Below are 26828 nucleotides of genomic sequence, written 5' to 3'. Positions count from 1 at the left end.
AAAAAAACTGTTTTACAAAGAGTTTCCTGGCTCACAGACAGAGGGTAAGAGAAGTGTATGGTGAAACCATCCCATCTCTGTCTATACTAATGAGGAAGAAAAACCCTGATGAACAGCAGCACTGTATTGAGATGCAATTGCAGATGAGCACTGTGTGATAGCACTCCAAAGTGTCCCATGGACATATATTGTCTTTAGAAGAACAAGAAGTTTTAAAAAAACTTAAGCAAAAATAGATGATTTTTTCCCTCCTCAGCCTGGAGTGAGGAGGGAAGAAGGAGAGAAGGATATTGGCATTTCAATCCCTTGCTTCTTTGTTGGAGTATGTGATCAGGAAATTGGGCAACTTTCTTATCCTGCTACAATGAAAATGGGAAAAGACGTTTACATGTCTCTTTCCATGTTGTGTTATTGTTATAATTTTCTTACACGTCTCTTGTTGTCACTGTGGGTAAAGGAGGCAGCAGCTGCTCCCTTTCTTCACTCATACATGAAGAGCAGAAGAGAGACCTCAGCTCTTATGAATGATTGTTCCATGGGGAGGAAAGGGCAGCAATCCCAAGAGCTTATCTACTGCTGACACATCGCACTTGAAATTCCCAAGGAATTTTAACTGTGCATCTCAGAGACAAAACAAGCAGGCCTCTAATATCAAACTGTGAAAGAGGAGGGGGAATGTTGCCTCTCTTGCCTTTCCAATGAAAAGAGCTGGACAACTCCAAATGGCTTCTTTTACGTTTAGTGCATTGGTTACTCTGCAAAGTCTGCCTTTGATTCCAGGGGAACATTTTGCAGAAGGAGGTATTGCTTACCATTTGTAGTGTTGCTAGGATAAGATTTTCCCTCTCCATTTCCCCTTTGAAAGGGGAGAGAAAGGGGATGAACATCAAGGCTTAGTGTGCCAAGACTTGAAAATATATTTACATGCCGAAGTAGGACTCTTGCTTTGAACACCAGCCACAACCGCCTTCTGCACTTTGGGTAGTTCATTAACAGAAATCAATACAAGCTGCCTTTTAAGAAAGTTAACACTTGTTCATCGACACACTTTGTAATTCCTTTCAGCAGAAGCATCAATGCTTACAAGGTGGGCAGTAAATTATGGCAAAACTGCAGAATATCAAGGCTACTGAAAATAGTTTCATTTCAGCGCAAACTTGAAAGATAAACCTAAATACAATGAGAAAGAGAGAATTACTAAGATACTGAGAAAAAAGATGTGTTGTCTTTACCTGCAGGCCCTTCTTCTCTATCTTTTTCTGAAGTATTTGAAGGCACTTGGTGAAATCTGTGAGGTCCTGATCCATGGTCTCAATTAATTCACATCCCTAGTGAAGAAGCAACAGAGAGAGGGGAAAAATAAAAGTCAGTAATTTTGAGAACTAATGACATCCTTGATGAAATTAACTGCAGACAACCACTCAGAGTCTCTGCTTGGAGATGCAGAACTAAGTAAAAGACCCTTACAGAGTCCAAAAACAGTAGGTCCCAGCTGAACTAGTTACTATAAACCAGCAGTTTGATAGGTTCAGGAGTATATATTCAAAAGACATTGAGTATGTGTGAGGTTTGGATAAGCATGTTTTACAATGCTCTGCTGAATGGACAAGTTCTGGTGTAGTGAACCCTAGGTGATCAGTAACTTTCAGGAAAATGACTGTTCTCTCTGGTGCTGCACTTACTATGTCTCTGCTACATACATTCAAACCTGTATAAATGTGAGCATACAAAAGTGTTCAAACATCCCAGAAACAGTGCAGCTGTACTGCTATTAATTTGCAGTGATTCAACAACAATTTCCTTGCACTGGGCTATTATTGTGGTGGTGGGTTTTGTTAAGCTGTTTTAGAGTTATGTATCCCAATGGTTCATCTCTGCTCCCCTCACACCAAATAATCAGCTACTGTCCAAAGGTATCTCCTCCCCTGTCCCTTTGTCCATCTGTCCTGGCCCTGCTCTTGCTCTGGAAGCTTTGGTCAGCTGTCCATCTCCCTCCTGATCCTGCCCTATGTTATAGAAAAATACCTGTCAGTCCAGCCTGGGGCCAATCACCGTTCTGCCCCACGCCCTCCACCCCCTGGTTTCAAAGTGGGCATGTGGGCTCTGTTCAACCTCTTTTCCATCCTGCTCTCTTGGGAATAAAGATCTCTGAGAAACCATGTGGAAAAGAGCCTTCTCTCAACCTTGCTCTGAAACCTAGACACTGCAACACCTGTTGCCATCGAAGAACAGCCTTGTTCTGCACCACTCCCAAATCTGCAGGCAGATTTGGGAATGGCCCCTGGCACTGTCAGGGATCTACTGTGGAACTACTGGCCAGTGTCATTTTATGGCTGAGAACACAGAGAAGAGCAGGAGTTGAGATTTCTTAACTGAGACCTAAAGCAATTTCTAAGCCTCTGATAAAAAGCTGAGTAAGGAAAAGTGAAGTGTATCTACCACATAAAGTCACTATTCAAAGAGGTTTAAAGAATAAAAAATACCCAATACAGCATTGTGAATAAAAATAAGAATCATACACATTGGATTTAGAAGTTCCCTTTCCTACCACTTCAAGGTCCCCTTAAAAGCCTCCTAGCTTTGTCTTACTTGACAGATTTTATGTTTCTGCTATACACAATAAAAACTGATAAGAGAAAAGCATTCAGAATACAGGATCTTCGTATGTGTGCCTCTGTGTATAAAGTACACTACTCTGTTACATCAGAAAAAAATCCTAAACAACAAAGCCAACATAAAAATGTTAAAGTTGCCTTTACCTTGGTGGTAAAAATAAAGGTACAGAAGAAAAAATTTCCCAGATTAGTGAAGGCATGGAGTTTAGTGAATTGCATGAAACAAAGTTACAAGCCTCCAACAGGAAGACATTCGCTACCACTGAAATGCTTCCCCACACAGCCAGAATGCATATAAAATCAAATGAAGTCATCAGGCAGTAGGGGATTTGGATAAAGTAGAAGAGAAAAATGAGAAGATAATAACAGGTTTTCTATTACACTTCTCTCCTCAATAACTTCTGAAAGAAAACTGGCCAAAAGTAGCAGCCTTTCTGAGACCTGATATTGCTCTAAATATTTTTTCAAGTAGTAATAATAGGCTTGCCAAGATGAAGCATCATGTAGCTGCAAGAGCACATGAGCACTTCTACCTCAGTTGTAGAAGTGATGCTGCTTTCCCTGCAAAGCAGTGAGGGAAAAGGTAGCTGGATTCTGCACTCAGTGCAAAGCACAAAACTCTTTGAAGAGCAGCCATATCTCCACTCTTCTCTAAAAAAAGGCCAAAACGTAAAATCAGCAGGAGAAGTGACACAGGCCATCTGGAGCCTGTAATGAACATGCAAGTTTGGCAACAGCAGCCACAGACACCCAGGGGGCCCAGAAAAGGTATAGGGTTGTTCAGTCCCACTCAGGAAAGCTCAGTCAGATCTGAAAACTACTGAAGGGAACTTGTTTATCAAAGCCACTCTAAATGAAAAGGTGTCTCATTCACTAAGGATGGGGGGCTCTCAGACAGCCTTGATATCAGCACTGATAGTGGGAAGAGAGACCAAGCTGTAAGAAACTGTGAACAGACAGGACCTCAGTATTTCTCAGACAGCCTCTGAGCAGCTTGAGAACATGACAGATGAAGACTAAATCAGTGGCAGGGACAGCTACTGCTGAGTATGGGAGAAGACACAACCTCAGTTGCCAGCTCTTAAATTAGCCGTAGAGAAGTCAAGCCTTTTATCTTTTACCAGGGCCATTCCTTGGCTTCACAGCATTGGCAGAAGTAAGCAGTCCATAGATACCAATTTATGAATGAAAACTTTAACCCTCACTCTCCCTCAGCATTTCAAAATACTCCTTCCTTATGTCATTAACAAGCCTGATCTTGAACAGGCAAGTTTGTCAGCAGAAGGTTGCACTTCTACTTTCCACACAGGGAATATCAAGGTGTTAGGGTTTTTATGGTTTTTTTTTTTTTTTTTTTTTTTTTTTTTTTTTTTTTAATTTTTTTTATTTTTTTTTTTTTTTAATAATGATGGTCTACAACAACTTAAACTATAATTTATTATTTTATGCTACTACTAGAAATATTTCTCTTGAGTTTAATTCTTGCCTAGCTTCTCAGGATGTTCTCTGACAAAAAAAATATTCCAGAGGAACTGCAGGGTACTACCAAGGCAAAATAGCATTAGCATGGTGACTGGAGGGCACTGACGGTCATTCAGCTCCAGGAGAAAGCTGTGATGCAGCATGCATAGACAACCTATGTTCAGCCCTGCTACTGTCTACTGTGCATATTCACAATAAAAGGCCTCAAACACATATCACTCGAATGCAATGTAAATATGCGAATGGGGTATCAAATGTACAGTTTATTAAAGGCAGGTACTGTACCTGTGATTACAGTGAGAGGGTACTGAGGCTTATAAGTGCCTGGAATTGTTTACTCACCACTGTAAACTTTAATGCTTTACACAAGTACTGCTGTAGGTCATTGTATCAAAAAATGCTGATAGAGTGCTACCATTAAAGCCATCACTTTCTTCAAATTAAACTGTGATTTCTCATTCTCTTTCCACATAAAACAGATAACCAGTTGTAGAACTGGCAGAGATTTTAGTACTGCTCCTTTTGCCACAACGTCAAAGAGACTGGCATGGTCAGACTGAACTGGGGGAGCGGACAAGCAGCAGAACTGGAATCCTCCTGCATCCTCTTTACAGTCTTACTGAAATTAATGTCTGTGCAGTTCATGTTCATTGATGGTATAAGAGCCTCAGATAAATCTGTTGCTCCTGACATATCAAGTCCAGTATTTCATGCCACAGAACTGGATGACAATTCTAATGCAGTTCCTTTCAACCTTCACCACATTATTCTGGAATGACAAAAATCTTCAAGACAGAGCTATCCAATGCAGTCAGACTTTAATGAAAGGACAGTGTAACAATGGCAAGATAGGCAATAACACTTGTAGTTTTATAGATACCTGCTCAACTTAATAACATTAACCTTTGGTAAGAAAGTTAAAAAGCCAAACAAATTTAACATTAGGAAAGGTTAGAAAAATCAATAGCACACAGCAGGAAAGAAAACAATAGATTGCATCTGATGACAATATAGCTTTGGTGAATGATAGGATGAGGCACAGAGTATAAGGCTTTTGCTGTTCTGTCTTATTATAGCAGCTATGGGAGGCACTTTGCTAAAGAAGGAGGAGTGTGTCAGACACACATAATAGGATTATTGAACCTTATATTTCAGACAGACACTGAATTCAGACAGGCACTGAAATGTCAATCTGAACAATCCCGGCATTTCTCCATTTTTAGCAATGTTTCATATCACAGGATATTGTGTTTGCAGAAAGCAGCGTGTAGTTGCCAAATCTTCCATGTTCTTCTTAATCTTTTATTAAGAGAACGTAATGTCTTTTTGTTTCTGTAATATTCCTGAGTATGAGAACATAATTAGAATAGAATACATAAAATATCCTAATGTGTACTCTATCTCTCAGGTCTTTCTACAGCAAACCATTTGAGGCTGTCTTTTGAAGCCTGTATTTGGCTGTGCTCAGTGGGTGCACCAGTGACATTCAGTTCAGTCCTCTAACAATTCCTGAGCAGAGAGGCTCAATTTTGAGCTATCAATCTCAAACAGATGTGCTTATGTATAGTGTTAATGGCACACATTCTCAAGCAAAAAGAGGAGAAAGGAGACGGCCTGTAGAGCCTTTCAAAATCACAGCACTGACAGATAAATTTTAAGAAACCTATATAAATTAAACGTTATCTCCAAACATTCTCCTTCCCCTAGACTTTGCTTGCACAAACAGTAATGTACCCACTTAATCCTAATATTTCACTGACCAACTGAGTAAGAGCTATAGATTCTCAGAACTATTTCATTTGGAAGGGACTTTTCAAAGTCATCTCGTCCGATCTCTTGCTAAGAGTACGCTGGATTTGCTCAGGTTTCTCAAGGCCCTTTCCAGTCCAGGTTTAGCTGGAAAGGGAGTCACATCTCCCAGGATGAAGATGTCATTTCCCTGGGCAAACCACTTCCAGTGCTTGACCACTCTTGTGAATTTCTTTTTCCTAGTTAGAGGGATCTCTTGTATTGCCAGTTGTGATTGTTGCTTCTTTTCCTATCTCAACTTAAGGAAGAATCTCTTTCTGTTTTAGACAGCAGTATGATCTGCTGCTAACTTTTGCTTCTGGAGGTTTGAACAAGACAGTTCACAGCCATTTCTCACGTCATATGTTCTAGACTTCCCTAAAATATATTTCCCTCACTTGTACTGTATCAGCGTGCAGTATTTCCACCTCAGAGAACCTGAAGGGGTCATTTAAGAGCAAGGAGGCAGAGAGTTCCCAGATCTCTCTTCCTTTTAAAGTAAATTTCTGGCCACAGGGAATTTCATTTTGCCCCTCTGGTATCCTTTTCCTCTTTAGCTCACCCAGAGAATAACTCCAACCTTCACATTCCTCATATGCTGGCTGCAGCCATCTGAAAGTTTTGGTGTCCCCAACATTTTCATACACAAATGTGAAGCAGACAAGCATTTACATCCTGAATTGGACTCAATGCAATTGATACTGAAAAACAACTCTAGGAAAAAGCATACATGAATTGAAGCAAAGTTGCTGCAATGCTCTAGATACAGAAAGATGAACAGAAATGGACTGCAGGATCTGACTGAAGGTCTTGGATCAGGCCTAGCAAAGAAAATAAAACATGTGGATACATCACCCTACAAGTTCAACAGATGACAGACATTATGTTCTACCACCTCATCTGTAATAGGAGGGTGGTTTTTGAGGCCAGAGCATTCAATCAGTACCAGAAAGAAAAAACAAAACAAAACAAAACAAAACAAAACAAAACAAAACAAAACAAAACAAAACATAGTTGGGGAAAATTTGTTTGCAGAGATGGCAGAAACCCAGACAGTGATTGTTAGCCCAGTATTCCACAGCTGATCCACATCACCTCTATCAGAATCAAAACCAAGCCTAGCACGGGATGAAGATGAGGCAGGCTAGAATGTCATAGGACACTTCTGAAAACATTTAAAGATACAGGATTGTAGAGAGACATGCAGCTCTAATTTGAGTTACATACAGCCATAAAAGTTGCATAGATTTCCTATAGGTGGTAAATTGCTGGAGACTGAGTTAGCAGGATTAGCACCAAACTAACACGGCTGGTTTATCTCTATGAATTACAACCAGTAGGAAATTAGTGAATTGAAACCTTTTGCATTTGGGGAGCAGGATGCAAGGAAGGTAGGCAAAGCAGTTCAGTTCACTGACTCCTTTTGGGGATTTCAAATACTGTTGAACAAAGTGCTGAACTGCTTCTCTTCAACTCAGTTTAATTGTATGAATTGTCTTCTTATTTTTGATATGGAGAACAAACCAAATATGTGCAATTGGTGAAAATTATCTTTGATATTTAAATAGCCAAAATACTTAATAAAGTGAAATGAATTTTCTTCTAGTTTTTGGACTCAAATTTGGCTGACTGCCTGGCATCAGTACAAACCTAACACTGTATAGAATGCTTGGCCCTCAGTCCTATGGTTCATGATGTTTTCACTCAACCAATTGTACACTAAGTGAGGCTACCCTTCAGATTTACTAAAATAATTTATTATTCATGTTGAAGCCTATGCTCTGAAAGCCAAATAACTGAAATTTACACTCAGGTGAAAGCCCCATTACTGAAAAGCAAACCAAGAATGTTCAGGTTTGACCATCACTTCTAACCTTATATAATATCACCTGATTTCTTAAACAAGTACTACCTGATGGCAGAAACAAAATCAGTAAATATATGTAAACATACTCACACTTCCACAACCCGGAAGCTACATGAACTTGTCAAATTTGACAAGCATTTAAAACAACAAAAAAAGCACTCTCAAGTAGTGAAACTCAAGTAGTGGAAACTGACTGCAACAGCTGCAATCTCTCCTCCCTTTACCTATTTCTATTTTGATGTGATCTTTTCCACAGTGAATAAAATGTTTCCTGGTTTTGTTTTTAATGAGGCAGCATGTGGCTTCTGATGGAGGATTTTTTTTTTTTTTATACCATGCATTCTATGTTGAGATAATAGCAATGAAAGAGTTCATCTGCATTAATTAGGTTGCCCCCTTTCAAAAGAAAAGTCTATTGTTCATGAAATAGCAATTATTTAAAATGAACAAAATATGAGTCTGTTTAGTTGGTATCTGACCAATACCAAAGAGAGCCAACAACACTTTCTTTGCCACTAATAGATACCAAAAAACAAAACCCCAAATGTTTCTAAATCTAAAAAAACAAATGGAAGTAATCCGCTCCCCAAATATAAAAAAAAACCAAAAACAAAAACAAAAACAAAAACCAAAAAAAAAAAAAAAAAAAAAAAAAAAAAAACCAAAAAAAAAAAAAAAAAAAAAAAAACCAAAAAAAACCAAACAAAAAACAAACCAACAAACCCCACAAACAGACACAAAACCCCCTCCCCAGCACAGTTAATGTTCCACTTGCTGGAAAGATTCCCGGTATTTATTGGTACTGGAGCAAATTCTGCTGATGTATTAAGTTTGGTGAATGAAAGCAAGCAAATGCTCACAGGTCAGAAAGTGCATTAATATACACATCACTGCAACACCTTTATTAGAAGGCCACTTACATCTTTTAAAACTTTTAAATAACTGAAAGTGTGTTGCGTGAGAAAGGTCTGTCAGGAGTTGCAGTCTCATATTAAACCCATATCTCTCGATACCCATTTCTGGCATTTAAACAGTAGACCTACTTTTGCACATCCCTGTGCAACCCAAACATGTTATTTTTCCAATCTGATGATTAAAACTGAGCACAGTACAGCAGTGACAGCCACCTGCTATTTTTGGATCTTCTCTGAAATTTCCCTTATGTGCCCTTCCTTGTCTGAAAAATAAAGGTTCAGAGAGAGAAGTTTTAATTGATGTCAGTCTCCCTCTGTAATCAGCACTGTGAAAAGCTTTGTCTACCAAGATTTGCCCTTTGGATCCTAACCTAGGGATGGGTCTGATTACAGTACTTTGCTTTTCTTGGAAAATAACTAGAAAACAGTAATTGCCCCTCTGTGTGCATTTACTCACTAAGATATGAGGTAGCTCTTGGAATGGAAATCAGTGCTGGAATTGCACCAGGGTCTGACAAAAGGGAAGCATGTGCCACCTACTGTAGACAGCAAGAGCCACTACCCAGCTGTGCTTTTGGCAGTCTTTTTTGTTGACTTGTATGCACTCTGAACCAAGACAAAGAACTGGATAATTTTCAAAAATGAGGTAACTACACTTAAACGAATACTATAACTACCTTTGGCACTCACACCAATGCAAGTAAGAGTCAAACACTCTTCTGAAATTAAGCAAGAAAGAGAAAAGCTACCTTAATACAAATCCTATTTGTGCCCCACAAAGCTGAAGAAATAGGGAATGTAGTATTCCTTGCAATTCAACCATTTGAGCTGGGAGGGAGCGAGAGAGGCCATCTGTGTTACGTTTCAAACTTCCCACATCAATTTAATTGGTGTAAAACCTGTAACCAAACAGGTTTTTGTTTTGGCTTTTGTGATTTTTTATTATTAATATTATTATTATTTTATTTTGTTATTGTTAATTAAGAGGACTTTAGGTTTACAACTCTTGCTTTTTACCACACAGGATGACAGACACCCTAAAGAACTAAAGTTAATAAGCAGACACTGTATTTGAATCGACTTCAGTTTCCAGACTAATTGCCAAGTCTCAAGAACAACTCAAGGTAAGAAAAACAAGGAGAAAACAGCAACGCTTGTACTGAAGTGTTTTTAAAGATCTGGGCTGACAAATTTTAGACAACCTAAACACTATCTTAACACGTTCCTTTGCCAGCAGCCAAGAAACCCAAGAGCACTGTGACTGTGAAAAATGCATAGAAAACAGCCAAAGAGATGTTAACTTGATGGCATAAAATTCCCTGCAAGGCGTTTCTAATCATTAATCTTATTTAAGTATCTATGACTAGTACACCTAGTCCTCCTCTCTTGCACTTAAACAGACTTTAGGCAACAGAATTTTCATTCCTCACCGAGTATTTCCCAGTATGTCCTTAGTTTCAAAGATATGTAATTGCTCTGAAAAGAATTTGGATTGTTAGAGTAGAGCTGCACTTTAAATATTGATTACTGGAGAGATTTTATTAAAACCAGGCTCCAAATGTGTGCTAAGGGAAAAAAAAAAAGGAAAAAAAAAAGGGTATTCTTACAAAACTCTGTCTATGAGTACAAGATGAGTAGAAAGGGATTTGAAGATTTTGATTATCTGAAGACAGCAAATTGAAAGAAGAAATGTCCTTCTATTTGTGGAAAAATCTCCAAAAAATTGTGTTATCAGTACATTTCTGTGGTGGTGCTTAAATTCAATTCCAATTGGGTTTTCACTGCTCCGGTTTGGTTTTATAATTTGTGTTTTATAATTTTGTATTTATTCCTATTGTTTAAGATGGCCTCTCCTTCCCTCTCCTTTTCTCCTTCCCTCAGACTTTCCTTCCCCCCCCCAAACCTTCCCGCCAAAATCTTGGTTGTCCTGGTAACCCCATCCCATAATAGTTGTTTGCCACTTTTCGGTTACCTGTCAATCTTTAAGTTATATAACTTCCCCACCCCCTCATCATGTATTCCTCCTCCCCAAGTTACCTGTTACTGGTTCAAAAGTTCTGCATCCCTCATTATACGTTGGCAAAGAGTTTTAATTGGTCCCACGCGATCCCACCCACGAACCTACTCAATAAAAAGCCGTGCCATCTTGAGGCCAGCGTCTCTCTTCGGAGCGCTGCCTCGGGGACACGCATCCCCTTGTTGCACCTCTTGAGAGTCCCGCCTTTCTATTCTGCGCACCATCCGCACCTTGGTCGAGTTTGCCCACGCCTCTGGCAAAGTGGCCCCTGGATGTAGTGGCGGCAGGGCTGGCCGGAGCTGCACCCATTGGAAAGCCGAACCACTGCAAGCTGGCGCCCAATGCGGGGCTGTCACGCGTGGGCGAAGAACTGGCAGCTCGACGGCGACGGCTCTGACGCTGTGCCCTCAATTTGAGAGCCACGTGCTCGAATCCGGTCCGTCGGGACCTTTTACGGATTTTTCATTGTCGTCGCGCCTCCTGGTGGCAGGTGCGCTCCCGGGAGGGAGGAGAGGGTAGCTCCACAGCACCCAGTGGGGTCCTCTTCAGTGCGGATTTACCCCAGACCAAACCGCTGTACCCACGCAGGAACCAGGGACGGGTAAGCGAGTGAGCCCCTTGCCCTCACCCTACCCAAAAAGGGGGGTCCAGCCCAGGAGAGACTGTCCTCGGGGGGATCCAGCCGCGCGGCGCTCGGGGGGGGGTTGTTTTCCTCTCTCGGGTTTTACTTTCGGTTCCTGTTTTTATTTCGTTTTGTTGTTTTATGTTTTAAGTTTTCGCGGCTCTGAGCGGGAAGCAGCTCGCTCGGGTATCGGGGGAAGCGACAGGGGCGCGCCGCGGCAGGTATCAGGAAGCCGCGAGTCGGGAGCAACACGGCAGAGCCCGTGGTGTAGTGGTTAGGGTTCAGCGCTCTGACCGCCGCGACCTGGGTTCGATTCCCGGTGAAGCCGGTTGCCCCGGGAGCGGGATCGCGGGACCGGAGCGGCGCCGTGCTCGTCTTTTTGCCGGCCCGGGCGCGGGAGACGTGAGTTCGATTCCCGGTCGGGACGGGGACCGCGGAAGCGGCGGAACCCGGCGGGTCCCGGCGCGGAGCCCCCCCGCTTTTTGTCTGCGCATGGGCACAGACGGGGTTTAAAGCGGGCTTTTTTGTTTTACGCGGCACCTCTGGGGCGGAGGCAGCGGCGGGGAGCTGCCTGACTGGAGTTTTTTGTGCTGGGATTCGGTTTTTAGTTTATTTTTTTTTGCGGAACGGTTTGGAAGTGGAGAATGGGTGCCAGGCTCTCGGCAGAAGAGAAAGGCGTTTTTCGTTGTTTTGTTGGTGTTCTGAGTTTTAATAATGTTAAGTTTTCTAAAGGAGAACTGAAGCGTTTTGTGCGCATGCTCTGTCTGCATTTCCCCGAAACGAACCCGGAAGTTGTGACGAACCCCCGATATTGGGACCCCGTCATCTTAAAACTTACCAAATTAGCTGCGTCCGGGGACAAAAATGCGGCGAAATACCTGTTCTGGTCGCGGCAAATTCAAACTGCCGTGATAAACATGAAAGGAGTGCAGAAAGAGCAGTCTCCCGGAGAAAGCTCTGTTTCCCCCCGTTCTATATCCCGCTCCCCCTCACCCCGCCGTGGCATCCTCAGAGGTGCAGCGGGCATAACCCAGCCCGCCAGCCCTGGCGCTCTCAGGACGCCATCCCCCCGCCTGGGACAGACAGGGCAGTCTGCCCGGGATGTCCAACGGAGCACTGGCCACGCTCCCGAGGAATCTTCCCTTCCCCGAGCCTCCCTAAACAAACCCCGAGTTCGGTTCAGTGTTAATGTAGAAGAATGCACGCAAAGCGCCCGCACGGAGCCGCTCGGCGCCCGCGCGGGGGGCGCGGGGGGCGCTGGCGCGGAGCCGCTCGGCGCCCGCGCGGGAGGCGCGGGGGAAAAGCCGCTCGGCGACCGCGCGGCAGGCGCGGAGCCGCGCGGCGACCGCGTGGCAGGCGTCCATGCGGAAGAACCGCATGGCGACCGCGTGGCACAGGCATGCGGCTTCCATGCGGCAAACGCACGCGGTGTCCATGAGGCAGGGGCACGCGCCGCCCATGCGACAAACGCACGCGGCTTCCATGCGGAAGGAGACCCCGGCGCCGATGCAGAATGCGCATGCGGCTTCCATGCGGCAGGCGCATGCGGCGTCCACGCGGAAAGCGCGCGCTGCGCGCGCGTGGAATGCGCACGCGGTGCCCACGCGGGAGAAGCGCGTGGCAGCCATGCGGCAGAGGCGCTGGCACGCGGCGCTCGCGCGGCAGAGGCTCGGAATGGCGGCGGCCGCATGGCGCGGTCGTTCTCTTTGTCCGCCCTGCCCGCCAGCCCGCTGCCGGGGGCGCCGCTCGCCGCCGCCGCCGCCATGGCCCCGCTCCCGTTCCCTTCCCCTTCCCAGTCTCCCAAGTTTTCCCCCCCCAACCCTTTTCTGTCCCCTTCCACTCTTCCCCGAGGCTGTCCCTGTCCTGAAACCCCTTCCTATGACCCCCCCACCTGCCGCTCCTCCCGAGTCTCCACCCAAAACCACTCCTCCGAAGGCGTGTCTTTCCCAGACCCTGGCACGCCCCCCTCCCGTCGCAGGCCACTCCCCTTGGTGACGCCCAAGTCCCGCCCACTGCCTCCCGGTTCCCACGCCCCTTCTTCCGGTTCCCACGCTTGGGGCAAGGAGGGGGAGGGGTGGGATCCAGGAAGTGATGGTCCCCATGTCCCTTCTCTCGCTCCAGTTACCTACAGGAGGGGTAGGGGAGGGCATGAGGAGGCAAAGTGGCAGCAGTTGTCCCAGAATGTTGTCAGGGAACTCATGAAGGCCCTCAAGGAGTACGGCCGCATGAGTCCGTACTTCCTTGGTTTGTTAGATGGCCAAGTTACCGGGAGTGAGGTTGTCCCCCATGACATCAAGTACCTTTTCAGGTGCTTGCATTCCAGAACTGAGTATCAGCTCTGGTTTGCAACCTGGAAAAGGCACTTGCAGGACGCTCTCCCAGGATGGTCAAAGGACCCTGACACAGCTGTGGACAATGAAGGGAACATGATAACACTGGCACATGTGATGGGTGAGGGAGAATGGGAGATGCCGCAGAAGCAAGCTGAAAGCCTCCCAAAGCCGTTGTTGAAGCGAATTGCTCGTGTTGCTGTGAAAGCATTTTCCACCATGCGGCCTTCCGGCCCCATGGAATCCTATTCAGATGTTTTTCAGGGACCTCAGGAAAACTTCCTGCTGTTTGTGGAAAGGCTAACGGTAGCCATAGAGCAGCAGGAAGAGGACGAAGTGGCAAGGGAGAGGCTGGTCACGTTGCTGGCGTTCAGGCACGCCAACGAAGTCTGCAAACAGGCCATGCTGACCCTTCCACGGATTCCCAAGCCGACATTACAGGACTATGTCGAGGTGGTAACTGAGGTAGTCCCCCTGATGACATCAGCAAAACCTGAAAGGCCGGAACAGCGATGGAAAACCGTGAATGCAGCAACCGCAGAGAGCCCAACCTGCCATCAGGACAACGCGGCCGTGGTACCAAAAGGGAGGCGTCCATCTGGAAATTCAGCTGACAGGCCTTGCGCCTTATGTGGCAAGCAAGGACACTGGTGGCAGGCTTGTCCCCTGAGACGGGAGTTTCAGGAATTTAAACAAGCCAAAGAGGGAGGAGGAGGAAATGGGAGGGGAGGACACTCCCAACAAAAAAACGAATAAGGGAGCGCGGAGCCACCCAGTGCGATGACCCCAATCGGGTGGCCCAAGCCGGGGGAGGAGGAATGGGGAATGATGATTTGAGTTGTACCGGACACGACATTTTAACGGACTTGACTTTTTCTTCCCAGAGGCAGCAGAGGAGCCCTCTGAGAGGGAATTCACCGGACAAGACAAGAGACTCCCCTTTGAGGAGTCCTTCACCTGATGATCCTGACCCGAATGTGCCTGTTCCTTTCACAGGAAAGTCCTTGACAACAACAAGCGAGGGAGTGCCCTTTCATCTTCAGTTGTCTGATGCCCTGTGGATCCGTGATGATGAATGGCACCGCGTGGCGGTATCTAAAAATAGAGGTACCTGGCACAAAATTGGCACAACATATGTAGTCGTGGGGGATTGTAAACATACCCCGCCGGAGATCGAGATTGTTCCCCAAACCACTCCCACGGATCCCAAGTGGTTTGAACTCTGGCTTCGCTGCACGACTCCACCCATTTATCTGTCAAAGGGACAGATAGTCGCCCAGGCAATACCACCACTCCCTGAAAGGGTGTGTCCTGAGGGCGACTGCAAAACCTGCCACCCCCAGATAAGCACAGTCGTGTACATCACACATGACAGACCTGAGGAGGTGTGCAAATTAAGGGTGGGCGGGGAGACCACCACCATTAAAGGTCTCCTTGACTCGGGGGCGGACGTAACGGTGATCCCGGAACACCTATGGCCGTCACGTTGGCCGTTGCAGACAGTGGTGGAGCAAGTTGAGGGTGTTGGAGGCCTTCAATTGGCAAAAAAATCAAAGCACATGGTGCAAATTAAGGGGTCCAATGGGCAATTGGCAAACATCCAGCCCTTTGTTTTGAATTACAAAGCACCCCTGTGGGGGAGAGATGTCCTGGCCCAGTGGGGGGCAACAATTGAATTCCCTGACCCTCCACAAAATCTTCAGGCTGCGGTCACTGAACTGCGCCCCACCCAAAAACTGAATTGGAAAACGGATTCTCCAGTTTGGGTGGAGCAGTGGCCGCTTTCTAAGGAAAAGTTAAAGGCGCTGAATGAGCTCGTGGAAGAGCAACTCCGAAAGGGTCACATAGAGGAGACCACCTCTCCTTGGAACACCCCGGTGTTCGTAATACAAAAATCGGATAAGACCCGATGGAGGCTTCTCCAGGACCTCAGACAAATTAACGAGGTCATCGAGGACATGGGCTCTCTCCAACCAGGGATGCCTTCCCCAGCCATGTTGCCCCAAAATTACAATTTGGCCGTGATTGACATCAAAGATTGTTTCTTCCAAATTCCTCTTCACCCCAACGATGCTCCGCGGTTTGCGTTCTCGGTTCCTAACATCAACCGAGAGGCCCCAAGGAAGAGGTATCACTGGAGGGTTCTTCCCCAAGGGGTGAAGAGCAGTCCTGCCATTTGCCAGTGGTACGTGTCTTCCTTGCTGACCCCCGTGCGTGCAGCTGCACACCAGGCCATCATCTTGCATTATAAGGATGATGTGCTCGTGTGCGCCCCCAGCGACGACCTGTTGACGCATGCGCTTGACCTGACAGTGGCTGCACTGGTTGCTGCAGGGTTCGAGTTGCAGGAAGCAAAAATTCAAAAGATGCCACCCTGGAAATATCTTGGCCTCCAAATTAATAAGCGGACCATTGTTCTGCAAAAATTGGCGATCAGAACTAAAATTGAGACCTTAGCGGATGTGCACCAGCTGTGTGGGGCTTTGAACTGGGTGAGGCCTTGGCTGGGTCTCACTACCGAGGACCTAGCACCTCTTTTCAGTTTATTGAAAGGGGGAGAGGGGCTGAGTTCCCCTAGGTCACTCACCCCGGAGGCACAGAAAGCACTGGAAAAGGTTCAAGAGTTGATGTCCACCAGACAGGCAAATCGATGCCATGCTGATTTGCCTTTCCGATTTGTCATTCTAGGGAATCTGCCGCACCTCCATGGAATGATATTCCAATGGGACAATGGGGTGACCAGCATACCCCGGAAGGACCGAGGCGGGAGAGATCCTCTTCTTATTATAGAATGGGTCTTTCTCAGCCACCACAGGTCCAAGAGGATGACACGCCCACAGGAGTTGATGGCTGAACTCATCCGGAAAGCCAGAATCCGCATTAGGGAACTGGCTGGTTGCGACTTTGAGGTGATTCACGTACCAATTCGGTTGAATTCGGGCCAAATTTCAAAGGCAATGTTAGAGCACTTGCTTCAAGAGAACGAAGCACTTCAGTTTGCCCTGGACAGTTACACTGGACAAATTTCAATCCATCGACCTGCCCACAAAATTTTTAATTCGGATGCTCAATTTAAATTAAATTTAAGGAGTGTTCAGAGCAAAAGACCGCTCGAAGCCTTGACAGTTTTCACAGACGCGTCCGGAGGGTCCCACAAGTCAGTGGTGACTTGGAAAGATCCTCAGACTCAGCAGTGGGAGTCTGATGTTGCTGAGGTGGAAGGATCCCCTCAGATTGCTGAGTTGGCCGCAGTCGTCAGGGCCTTCGAAAGGTTCCCTGAACCATTTAATTTGGTAACTGATTCGAGTTACGTTGCAGGTGTAGTGTCCAGAGCGGAGAACTCAGTTCTCCAAGAAGTGACTAACATTGCTCTGTTTAAGTTGCTCTCGAAGCTGATAAGGCTGATCTCCCACCGAGAGCAACCGTTTTACGTGATGCACACCAGGTCGCACACGGATTTGCCAGGGTTCATAGCGGAGGGAAACAGGAGGGCTGATGCTCTTGCTGCCCCTGTCGCGAAGGCCCCGCTGCCTGACGTTTTCCAGCAGGCAAAGCTCAGCCACCAACTGTTCCATCAGAATGTGCCAGGTCTGGTCCGAGGGTTCAAACTAACCCGAGATCAGGCCAAGGCCATTGTGGCGACATGTCCCAGCTGCCAGCGACATGCAGTCCCAACCTTGCATGCCGGGGTAAACCCCCGAGGGCTGAGCAGCAACGAGGTATGGCAGATGGACGTTACTCATGTCCCTCAGTTTGGGAGGCTGAAGTACGTCCATGTGTCTGTGGACACCTTTTCTGGAGCAGTCTATGCATCCGCCCATACAGGGGAGAAAGCAGGGGATGTTGTTAAACACCTTCTCCAAGCCTTCTCTTTCCTAGGCATCCCTAAGGTCATCAAATCGGATAACGGGCCAAGCTATGTTTCCAAGGAGTTCTGCAGCTTCCTCCAGCAATGGGGAATAGAACACAAGACTGGCATCCCCTATTCCCCGACAGGCCAAGCAATTGTGGAGAGGACACACCAAAACATCAAAAGAGTCCTCAATCAACAGGGACAAATTCTAAAATTGGAGTCACCCCAAATTCGATTAGCCAGGGCCTTGCACACAATTAATTTTCTAAATTGTTCATTCGAACTTATGAATCCCCCAATAATTAGGCACTTTGGAGGGAACCCAAATTTGAAATTAGAATCCAAGCCGCCAGTTCTCGTCAAGGACCCGGAGACCATGAGAATGGAAGGTCCACACAATTTAATCACTTGGGGTCGCGGATACGCCTGCGTATCGACACCCACCGGACTTAAATGGGTGCCGGCCAAGTGGGTGAGACCTTATATTCCCAGGGCCTCCAAAGAGTCAGATAATCAAGTGAAAAATGTCACTTGGCGAAGAAAAAGGAAGCCCGTTGGTCCGGAGGAAGAGAGGTCCGCTCCTTCCTTCCCCATTCCTCACTGGCTTTTTGTTGATTAATGTATTTTGTTATATTTTAAGTTACAGGAAAGCCCAGTCGGACGCCAACTGAGAGCCCCAGGAAGACTGGTTTGACCAATTGTTTGGGAACTGGGGACTCTCAGGCTGGGTCAATTCTGCTGTCAAAACTGGACTCCTAATTTTGTTTTTGTTACTTATAATTGGAATTGCATTTGGCATCATCCGACGAGTCACCCAAAAGACCATCACTGCAGCCACCTCGTCACTCAGCGTGAACAACGTCTGGGCCAGTGTTCCTCCCGTCGAGAAGATCGAGATGCAGCAACTCTCGCCATGGGAAGACGAGGAATACCCTGACCCAGAGGACTTTTACACCGGTGACTGATGACGAGAGGTGGCTCACGGAACAGAACATCTATCCCCCAAGCAGACACTACCAAAAGCCATCACAAAAAAAATAAAAAAGGGGGAGATGTGGTGGTGCTTAAATTCAATTCCAATTGGGTTTTCACTGCTCCGGTTTGGTTTTATAATTTGTGTTTTATAATTTTGTATTTATTCCTATTGTTTAAGATGGCCTCTCCTTCCCTCTCCTTCTCTCATTCCCTCAGACTTTCCTTCCCCCCCCCAAACCTTCCCGCCAAAATCTTGGTTGTCCTGGTAACCCCATCCCATAATAGTTGTTTGCCACTTTTCGGTTACCTGTCAATCTTTAAGTTATATAACTTCCCCACCCCCTCATCATGTATTCCTCCTCCCCAAGTTACCTGTTACTGGTTCAAAAGTTCTGCATCCCTCATTATACGTTGGCAAAGAGTTTTAATTGGTCCCACGCGATCCCACCCCTGAACCTACTCAATAAAAAGCCGTGCCATCTTGAGGCCAGCGTCTCTCTTCGGAGCGCTGCCTCGGGGACACGCATCCCCTTGTTGCACCTCTTGAGAGTCCCGCCTTTCTATTCTGCGCACCATCCGCACCTTGGTCGAGTTTGCCCACGCCTCTGGCAAAGTGGCCCCTGGATGTAGTGGCGGCAGGGCTGGCCGGAGCTGCACCCATTGGAAAGCCGAACCACTGCACATTTCAGTAGCTCCTTTTTTCTTTTCGGTATTGGGATATTAATAAAAACAGCAAAATTAGTCTCAAGACTGATCCTCCAGGAAAGACACTGATTACTTCCCACTTGTTAGTTTTCTTATGAATTGCTGCCTGCTTTAATTTGTGTCTTAAGCTCCAACTTGGCTAGATATGTGACTAGATAATACTCTTTCCTTCTTATTGTTCTGTCTGACAGTTTCTAAAACCTCTCAGTCTCAGTGTAAGAGCTGTATATCACAAGGAATAGAACAAACTTTCTGTGGGGAGAGTTTATTCATTGTCTATAACACCCCATCATTTCAGGATCATTTAATATAAATCAAAAGGAGAATGCCAAACTATACAAATCCTCAGCAAAATGCAGGTCAGCTTCCGTGTTCCAAAATTTAAATTATATGCCTGTCCTCTCTTCCTCCAGTTTTTCTTTCCAGTCATATTTCTCCTTCTCAATGAAGGGAATGGCTAATTTAAACTCATGGAAGTCTCTCTTGCTTTCTCTAGGCAGATCATCTACAACAGGCAGATTATATTTCCAATATGTGCTGGTGACTGAGAGAGGCAGGAGCTTTACATTGCTGAAAATTGGTTATCTCCCCACACTGCCACACCAGGTCTACGTCCTGGTTACATATTTATAGGCTACCAGAAACAGTAAGTCAGAATGAAGCAAATATTTGTTGTTCTCCATACATACTCCATGTTAACTACAGATAGAAAATTAACACAAAAAAGAGATGTTGCTTTTGGGAACTAACTGGAGGAAAGTTCCTAGCAATACCTAGCTTTGCTTCAGAAACAGTGATGTTGTGAAGAGTGCCAAACTCAAAGGCACATTGCTATTAATTTAGTTATATCTTCTGTATTGAAGATAACTTTGTGGCTCCAAGAATTAGAAAGGCTGCAAAGGTTTTGCAAATGCCCAATCTTAATGTAGACCAGTGAAAATAGTTTTCACAAACTCACAATCGAATTAAATTGTTCAGTATTTTAACAACTGATATTGCAAAGCTAACAGCAATGAAAATAAGTAACAATAATAACTATAATAACAACAGCAGCAGCAACTACCATTCAGCTTTACAATCCTTTTCCATCAAAGATCACCAACTTATCTACAAAAAATGAACAGAAATAATTGACATGCTGACATTTTGACAGACGTAAGGAAAGGTTGGGAAATTAAAGCACTGCCCAGCAGAGCAGTTCTGACTTCATCACTACCAAGCGTTCCACTGAACATGAACATATTTCCAAGTGAAATGTAGGCTATTTGCTATATTTCCACATAACTGAGGTCAATTCTTGAATAATAATAGGTCACACATCATATTCACGCGGTTGATGCATTTTCTATTTGTGGAGGATTTCAAATCTCAAGTGAAATTGCTGAACAAACATTCAGTCCTTAAATCTGAGAGCACTTGATTACTTGCTAAGATGGACACCAGTTTTATCTTCAAGGTCTGCTTTTTGATAAGCAGAGGTTGTGGGTTTAAAAACAGAACACCTTGAAATTGGGCTGTATATCCTTCTCCCCTTCTCTCTTTTCCACATGAAATATGAACGACTACTCAGGGGACTGTTCAATTAGAAATCAGAAAATCCAAGCTTACTGTACTGAAAATACTTCCATTACACATGATATGCTTTGAGCTTTGAACAGGTGACAAATATGGCATGCAATAAAATAAATAATGTATATCCAATTAACTGCAATTACTCTGCAAGTAATACAGAGCTTTGCAACACAATATTTTGCATTGGTATACCCTAGATCTCTCCTAGTAGGATATTCCTTTGCTCTACACAGCAACAGTAATTCTTGAAGCGTCACTTCCAGCTCTTCTTACAGATAGCTTATGATCCCTGGCAAAAGCAAGCTAACACAACATAATGGGTACAAGCACTACAAAGACACTATAGAGTTAACTTCTTCTTCTAACAGGTGTCTGTTCAGAACCCACTCCACTAACTGTTCTGTGAGCACTGATCAAAGTGCTCTGTGATATATAGCTATGTGATATATATATAATACATAGCCTTGGATAGGCTATATGTTAAAGGGATAAATCACAGAACAATAGAATGTTCACCTCCAGAAAGCAGGGGTCCTGCTCTGATATTTATTAATGCTGTAGGGTATGCCTAAAGAGAATGACACTGAACTGAAATCTATATGAAAAATCAGATCCCATGATCTTCCCCTACATGACTGAGGACAGGATTTGGCCTCCTGCATCTTCTGTTGACAAAGGGCAATGGAACTGTCAGGGCATATTTATAATAAAAAAATCCAAGTCACTGCTGTTTGTGCAAAGAGCTGGAATGGGTTTGCAGGAAGTGAATTCAGCAAAAAAGTTGAGTGTCATATTGTGCTAAAACAGAAATGTAAGTGTCAAAAGGAGCTGGGTGCACACACAGGAGCAGACTGGTCTAACAGACAACCTGGAAGATGCAGGGATGCAAGCCATTTCCTTGACTACTGCCTAGACAAAGCATAAGGCTCCAGAGCATCCAGCTGTGCTTTGACCTTCTCATCAGCTACCCAGGCTAACACAATTGCTGAGTGAACCTGATCTAACACTCACTGATACCAGTACTCAAGACAGTAAGGCACAACAAAAAATCTCCAAAACGCAGTACTCAAACACATAATCAGATCTCCAGGGATCTGTGAGCTTCTCCTATTCTGCTTTCCTTCATTCTACCCATACTCTATTTTAAACTACTGCTGTTAGAAAGAAAAGAAAAAAAAATCAAGACCTGCTTGAGCATTTTGATCAGAGACCTAAAAAAATCTTACAGCTTCAAAAAGCTGTGAGAAGATTCATCAGAAGCTCGGCAAGGCTACATGTGCACATTTTGAAGGAGCAATTTTACATTCTTGTTTTAGCTCAATGAAGTCCTCCAACCCCATTATTTTCACTAAATTTTGCCTGAATGGTAAGTTTGAAGCAGATCCAGACAGAGATAACAAGACATGAAGATACAGTCCCCCAAATTCCGAAGTGTTCAGAGTACTTGGCACTTTACTAACTGGGGCTTGAGGACAATGGTTATGTTGCTACCAGAGCCAGTGCTGGGACTGGAAACTGTAGTGGACCTAATCGAGCTTTAGTGGGTAACAGAGCTCAGCCTAGGCTGTATCTGAAAGCCTCTTGTCTTTTCTGGTGGGTCTCACAGTCTAAACAGGTCTAAATACTGCCACTGCTTCTGGGAGGCCAACTAGCTGCTTCAGAGCTAGAAGGTTGACCTAATTCACTGCAAGGCAGGTTATATCTGCACTGAGCAAGTACAGAACAGCCCTATGAGCACACCAATGCCATCCCTTATTCTACCACTCAAAAACTTCTCCATGCACAGCAGTTTTAAACAAAGATGAACACTAGTGACTGCTTTTAACCCATTCAGTTAAAGATTTGTCAGACACTTCTGAAGGTATGAGGACAGTTGCCAGGAAAATTCCTCCTGACATTCTCCAGGGCTGGATTTGCTGTGAGAAGGCAATATAGATTCACTAATCAGATGATAAAATATGGAGATTAAGCTAACCTTTAAGTTATCCTGTCCATACCTCTAAAGAGTTTTTCTCTGTTCTTTCTCAAGTGTTGTCTTCAGTTTAATTAAAAGATTTTTCAAAGCCTCAAAAATTTTACTTCTTTACAGAAAAAAATTCCAAAATTACCACACCACAACTGATCTCTCTATGTATTTTTCCTGATATTTACTAAAAAGTCTTTTATTCAGCCATATCAATCTTTGCACATAAGCATTACATATCTCCCCAGTCCACACGATGCTCAGTTACATGCTATATCTTTCCTAATCTTCCTTCAAACTCATGCTTTAAAATCCCTACCCTCCATATAAAATATAAAGGTAAAGCAAATACACAAGCAATACCTGCTATATAGAAAGCAGCCTTTCTCTACTGACAAAAGGCATTAGAGATGCTTTCCTTTTTGCAGGAATTCATTGTGCTTTCCCTTACATAATGGAATGGCAATCCTGTGCCTGAATTGAACCACAAAGTTATTTTTTAAGAGGCTTTGCTTTTCAAGCTGCAGATCATATTCTAAAATGCCAACAGATTGCAGCACATTCAGACACTTAACAGTTTTCCCTTATACATGCAAAAACTTACCCAATACCTTTCATCTCGTATCTAATTAGTAGACATCCACACACGACTTATGGAGACAATGCCCTATTTTACTACACATTGCAGACTGCAGCTTTATAATCCACATCAAAAACATCCAAAAGGAAACTTGAGATCAAGGCACTGACTAAACATTCATCAGTTAAGGGATCAGCCACTTATGCTGCCATGAGAATCTGGTGTGACCTGGACAAGTAGTCAGTGATATTTGGGCAGTTAGTGATTCCTATCTTCTGTGGGTCTTAGGCTTGATTTTGGCCTCTCTTCACCTCAGTTCTGCTAGGTCTGGTCTCTCTCCATCTCAGTCTTGCAGGTTTTGGTCTATCTCAGTCCTGCAAGTGTGCAATAAATTAATACTTTTGTCATGCACTGTGAAATAAGTGAATAAGCATTCAAGAGGCAACCTATGACCCATACATGTAAAGTGGCCGTTTCCTAGTTGGATAAACAACTACTTAAGGCAAACATCTACCTCTTCTCCACAGTTTTTGAAGGCATAGCCATGCACAGACATCTGTGCTTTCTCTTTACTAAATTTCTTTAAATATCTAGTTCTTTACCTTGATTTTTATAAAAAGAAGTTAGTCTAAAAAGGTAGCAATCGTCATCTGTTTTGCCTCCCCATTTTAGCTATCATAGAAGCTTTTCCTTCCTTTGGAAATTCAGAAACTAAGCATTCTAGAATTACATGCTGCATCAAGTAAAAATAAAAATATCACAACAGAGGAAGTATGCAACACACTTATTTCTCCATTTGAATGAATCACATTGGAGATACACAGTGGAAATTATTTTGCAGCAGATTTAAAGCAAACATTGAGCTTTTTTGTTTAAAATATATTATTACTAAGTAAAAGAAGACATTTAATACCTTCTTGATGTAAATGTCACAAACTACTGTTACATTTTCCAGACGTTGCATGTGGTCAGTATTTTTATTCCCTAGACACTTTAAATCTTTTCAACTCTTGTGCACGTAATACAAATGAAATTCAAATCAGCAGCTTTCAATCAGATATTTTTTTGAATGTGGCAGTCTAACACTAAAATTGGTATCGGAATGCAGCCTAGTGGAACATAAAATACATTGTTTTTAATGGATTCACTGGAAAAAAAAATGAAAACAACTGTGATCACTTCATTCAAATTATGATTAAGCAAGTAAAGATTTGGCTAGATTGTTAGAATGGAAGTAGAAGAGAACAATCACAAATATAGGTAAGACTATAGCATTAAGAAAAAACTTTGTGTTCGGTATGTTTTGCAAAGGACCATAACACATCTCTTCTGACAGTCGAGCATTTTCCTTTACTCCCAGCAAGCTCAGCCAAAATTTAGCTAATATTAAACATCAGTAAGTGTTATAGTTCCAGACATTTTAATTAATTACTCATTTGTTCCTAATAATTTGGCTGAGAGTGAACAGAGTTCATTTTTAAATGAGCCAAGATTATTGTGTGTAAGAAGAAATATAATTCCTCATTCAAGAAGAAATAGTAGGTCAACATAAGTAACATCTGCACACTTACTGTAAATCATTTTGCTGACAGAAGGTACTGCCATGCAGTCTGATTAACATTACCAATGAAGCACAGCCAATATTGATATGTTTGTAAGACAGATTGCTGTTATTAGTCAACATTTGATGTATTTGCATCAAACTACACGTATTTGTAGTTTGATGTAGTTGCATAGGGCTGTCAGCCCCCAAAATTCTTGTTTTGCATTCTCAGAAAAGCATGTCTGTAAAAAAATTAAATTGACATAAGAAATGGAGACGAGGATTTCATTTCATTTGCATACTGTAAAGTTCAACTTCAAGCCACATCTTTTGTAACTCATCTTGAAAATCAAATTCTTGTGCCGTACTCTGAGTGCCTGCCATCATCACCAGGGTCTGCAATCAGCACTCAACCAACACCTATGCTTTGCATGATGCAACATTGAACTGAGCCCTTCCCCTGCTGAGCTGGAATAACTAAGAGCAAGATCTCCCTTTGCCTCAGGAATATTTTCTCCAAGTTTTTTAGCTAACAAAGCAGAGTTTCTTTATGTACAGATCATTGCAAGGAGGGCACAGTAATTCTGGTCCCAGTCTGTTACTGGTCTTATGCCAACAATGATGAAAGGAACAGGTTCTAGTCTGGGAGACAAGAGGCATCCATGTTCTCTGAAAGACCCACTCAGACTTGAGGGCCAAAGAGCTATATTTCAAGGAATTCTGCTGCTTCTTTCTGAAGACATGGGAGATTAGAAACTGTGTATATAAATAATGAACTTAGCAGTCAATGAGCACTCAACAGCTACATGCACTGGAAGGCATTGCTTTGCAGACTTTTCTAGGACTGGCACAGCAGGGGACATGACCAAGGAAGTCCAATGGCAGTATGAGTCCTGAACACTACAGCTGAATTTGCTACCAAGATTTGCATCATTCCACATTCATCTTCTACTTCATTATTCACGTATCTCACCTGCTTTGAATAAATAATGAATTATTGACTCAGATAATTATTTTTACATGTCACATTACTTTCAATCAGAGTCCTGCAAGTGCTCCCAATCACTGTACAGCCCATCACTGAGAAGGCTGATATTCTGCCTGCTTCTCTTACACAAACTCCTTTTCTTTAAAAGCCATGAACCTAATAGCTATTTAATACTGAACTCCCTATTGCCCCGTGAATTTCCAGTAACTCAGACAGAAGTAAATTATCTGAGAGGATATTTCTGCCACACCACCCAGCTCTTGCCTTTTCCTCTTCTGCTCCAAATATTCAGTTATTTGACTCCCCATCTTTTAACCCACAAACCACTTTCCTAGATTTCTAGCTTAGAAGAGGGAAAAAAGACAGTATAAAACGCAAATTGTTAGGAAAGTAGCAACCTATGCATTTCTTCCCAAAGATGGCCTTTCCCTATTCACTAGCAGCTCATTTCTGTTCTTTATAATTTAGTTTCTCTGCCTAAGCCTTTTGGTCAAGGGCTGCTGCAGACAGGATCCAATGGCAGTACCTCAGCCTTCCAGCCAGGCTGTGGAAAAGGTCAGCCCCTTTGTCAACAACTCCATTCCAAAGCAAAACAAAACATCATTGCAATGACATCCATTCTCTGCCCTGGTTTCCAGCTGAAAGGTGTCCTTCCAGCCACCTTTCTGAGTTTCCCATGTTGGTGCCTCTCGGCCTGACAAGCAACTGGGATAACCTGGGCTCCCACTGCCAGTTTGTTCTGTCCCCGGCAGCAGGAGAGTCGCCCATCCTCACAATTAGCTCTGAAACAAGAATACGCTTTTTAACACTTGGAAGACGCCTCCAGCCTCTGGCTTGACTTAAGGAGAGACAACTGGATGGAGTAGACTGAGCCAGATGCTGACTAATCTAGTACTGAACCTGTACATCCCAGTATAAGGAGGGGGAAAGGGAAGAACACATATAGACACATACACTCTATCTAAGCCTGAGGATTTCCTTTACTCAATTTGTCCAGTGACTATGAAAGAACAT

General features: G+C 44.0%; 1 protein-coding gene across 5 annotated transcripts in view; it reads right to left on the bottom strand.

The window, feature by feature from the left end:
* TPK1 (thiamin pyrophosphokinase 1) overlaps window positions 1–26828 on the bottom strand; it is a 301853-nt gene that overhangs the window by 118283 nt on the left and 156742 nt on the right. For 4 of the 5 annotated variants that reach the window (XM_083859788.1, XM_083859787.1, XM_083859785.1 and 1 more), the window contains one exon: window positions 1233–1328. The exons of the other annotated variant lie outside the window; for it this stretch is intronic. In XM_083859788.1, the coding sequence (XP_083715914.1) occupies window positions 1233–1328 (96 nt within the window). The remainder of the gene's footprint in view (window positions 1–1232; window positions 1329–26828) is intronic. 5 annotated transcript variants of the gene reach the window in all.

The sequence above is a fragment of the Zosterops lateralis genome, assembly GCF_965231275.1.
Source record: "Zosterops lateralis genome assembly, chromosome: 1".
In the NCBI taxonomy this organism is placed as follows: domain Eukaryota; kingdom Metazoa; phylum Chordata; class Aves; order Passeriformes; family Zosteropidae; genus Zosterops; species Zosterops lateralis.
This window is presented reverse-complemented; position numbering and strand designations above follow the sequence as displayed.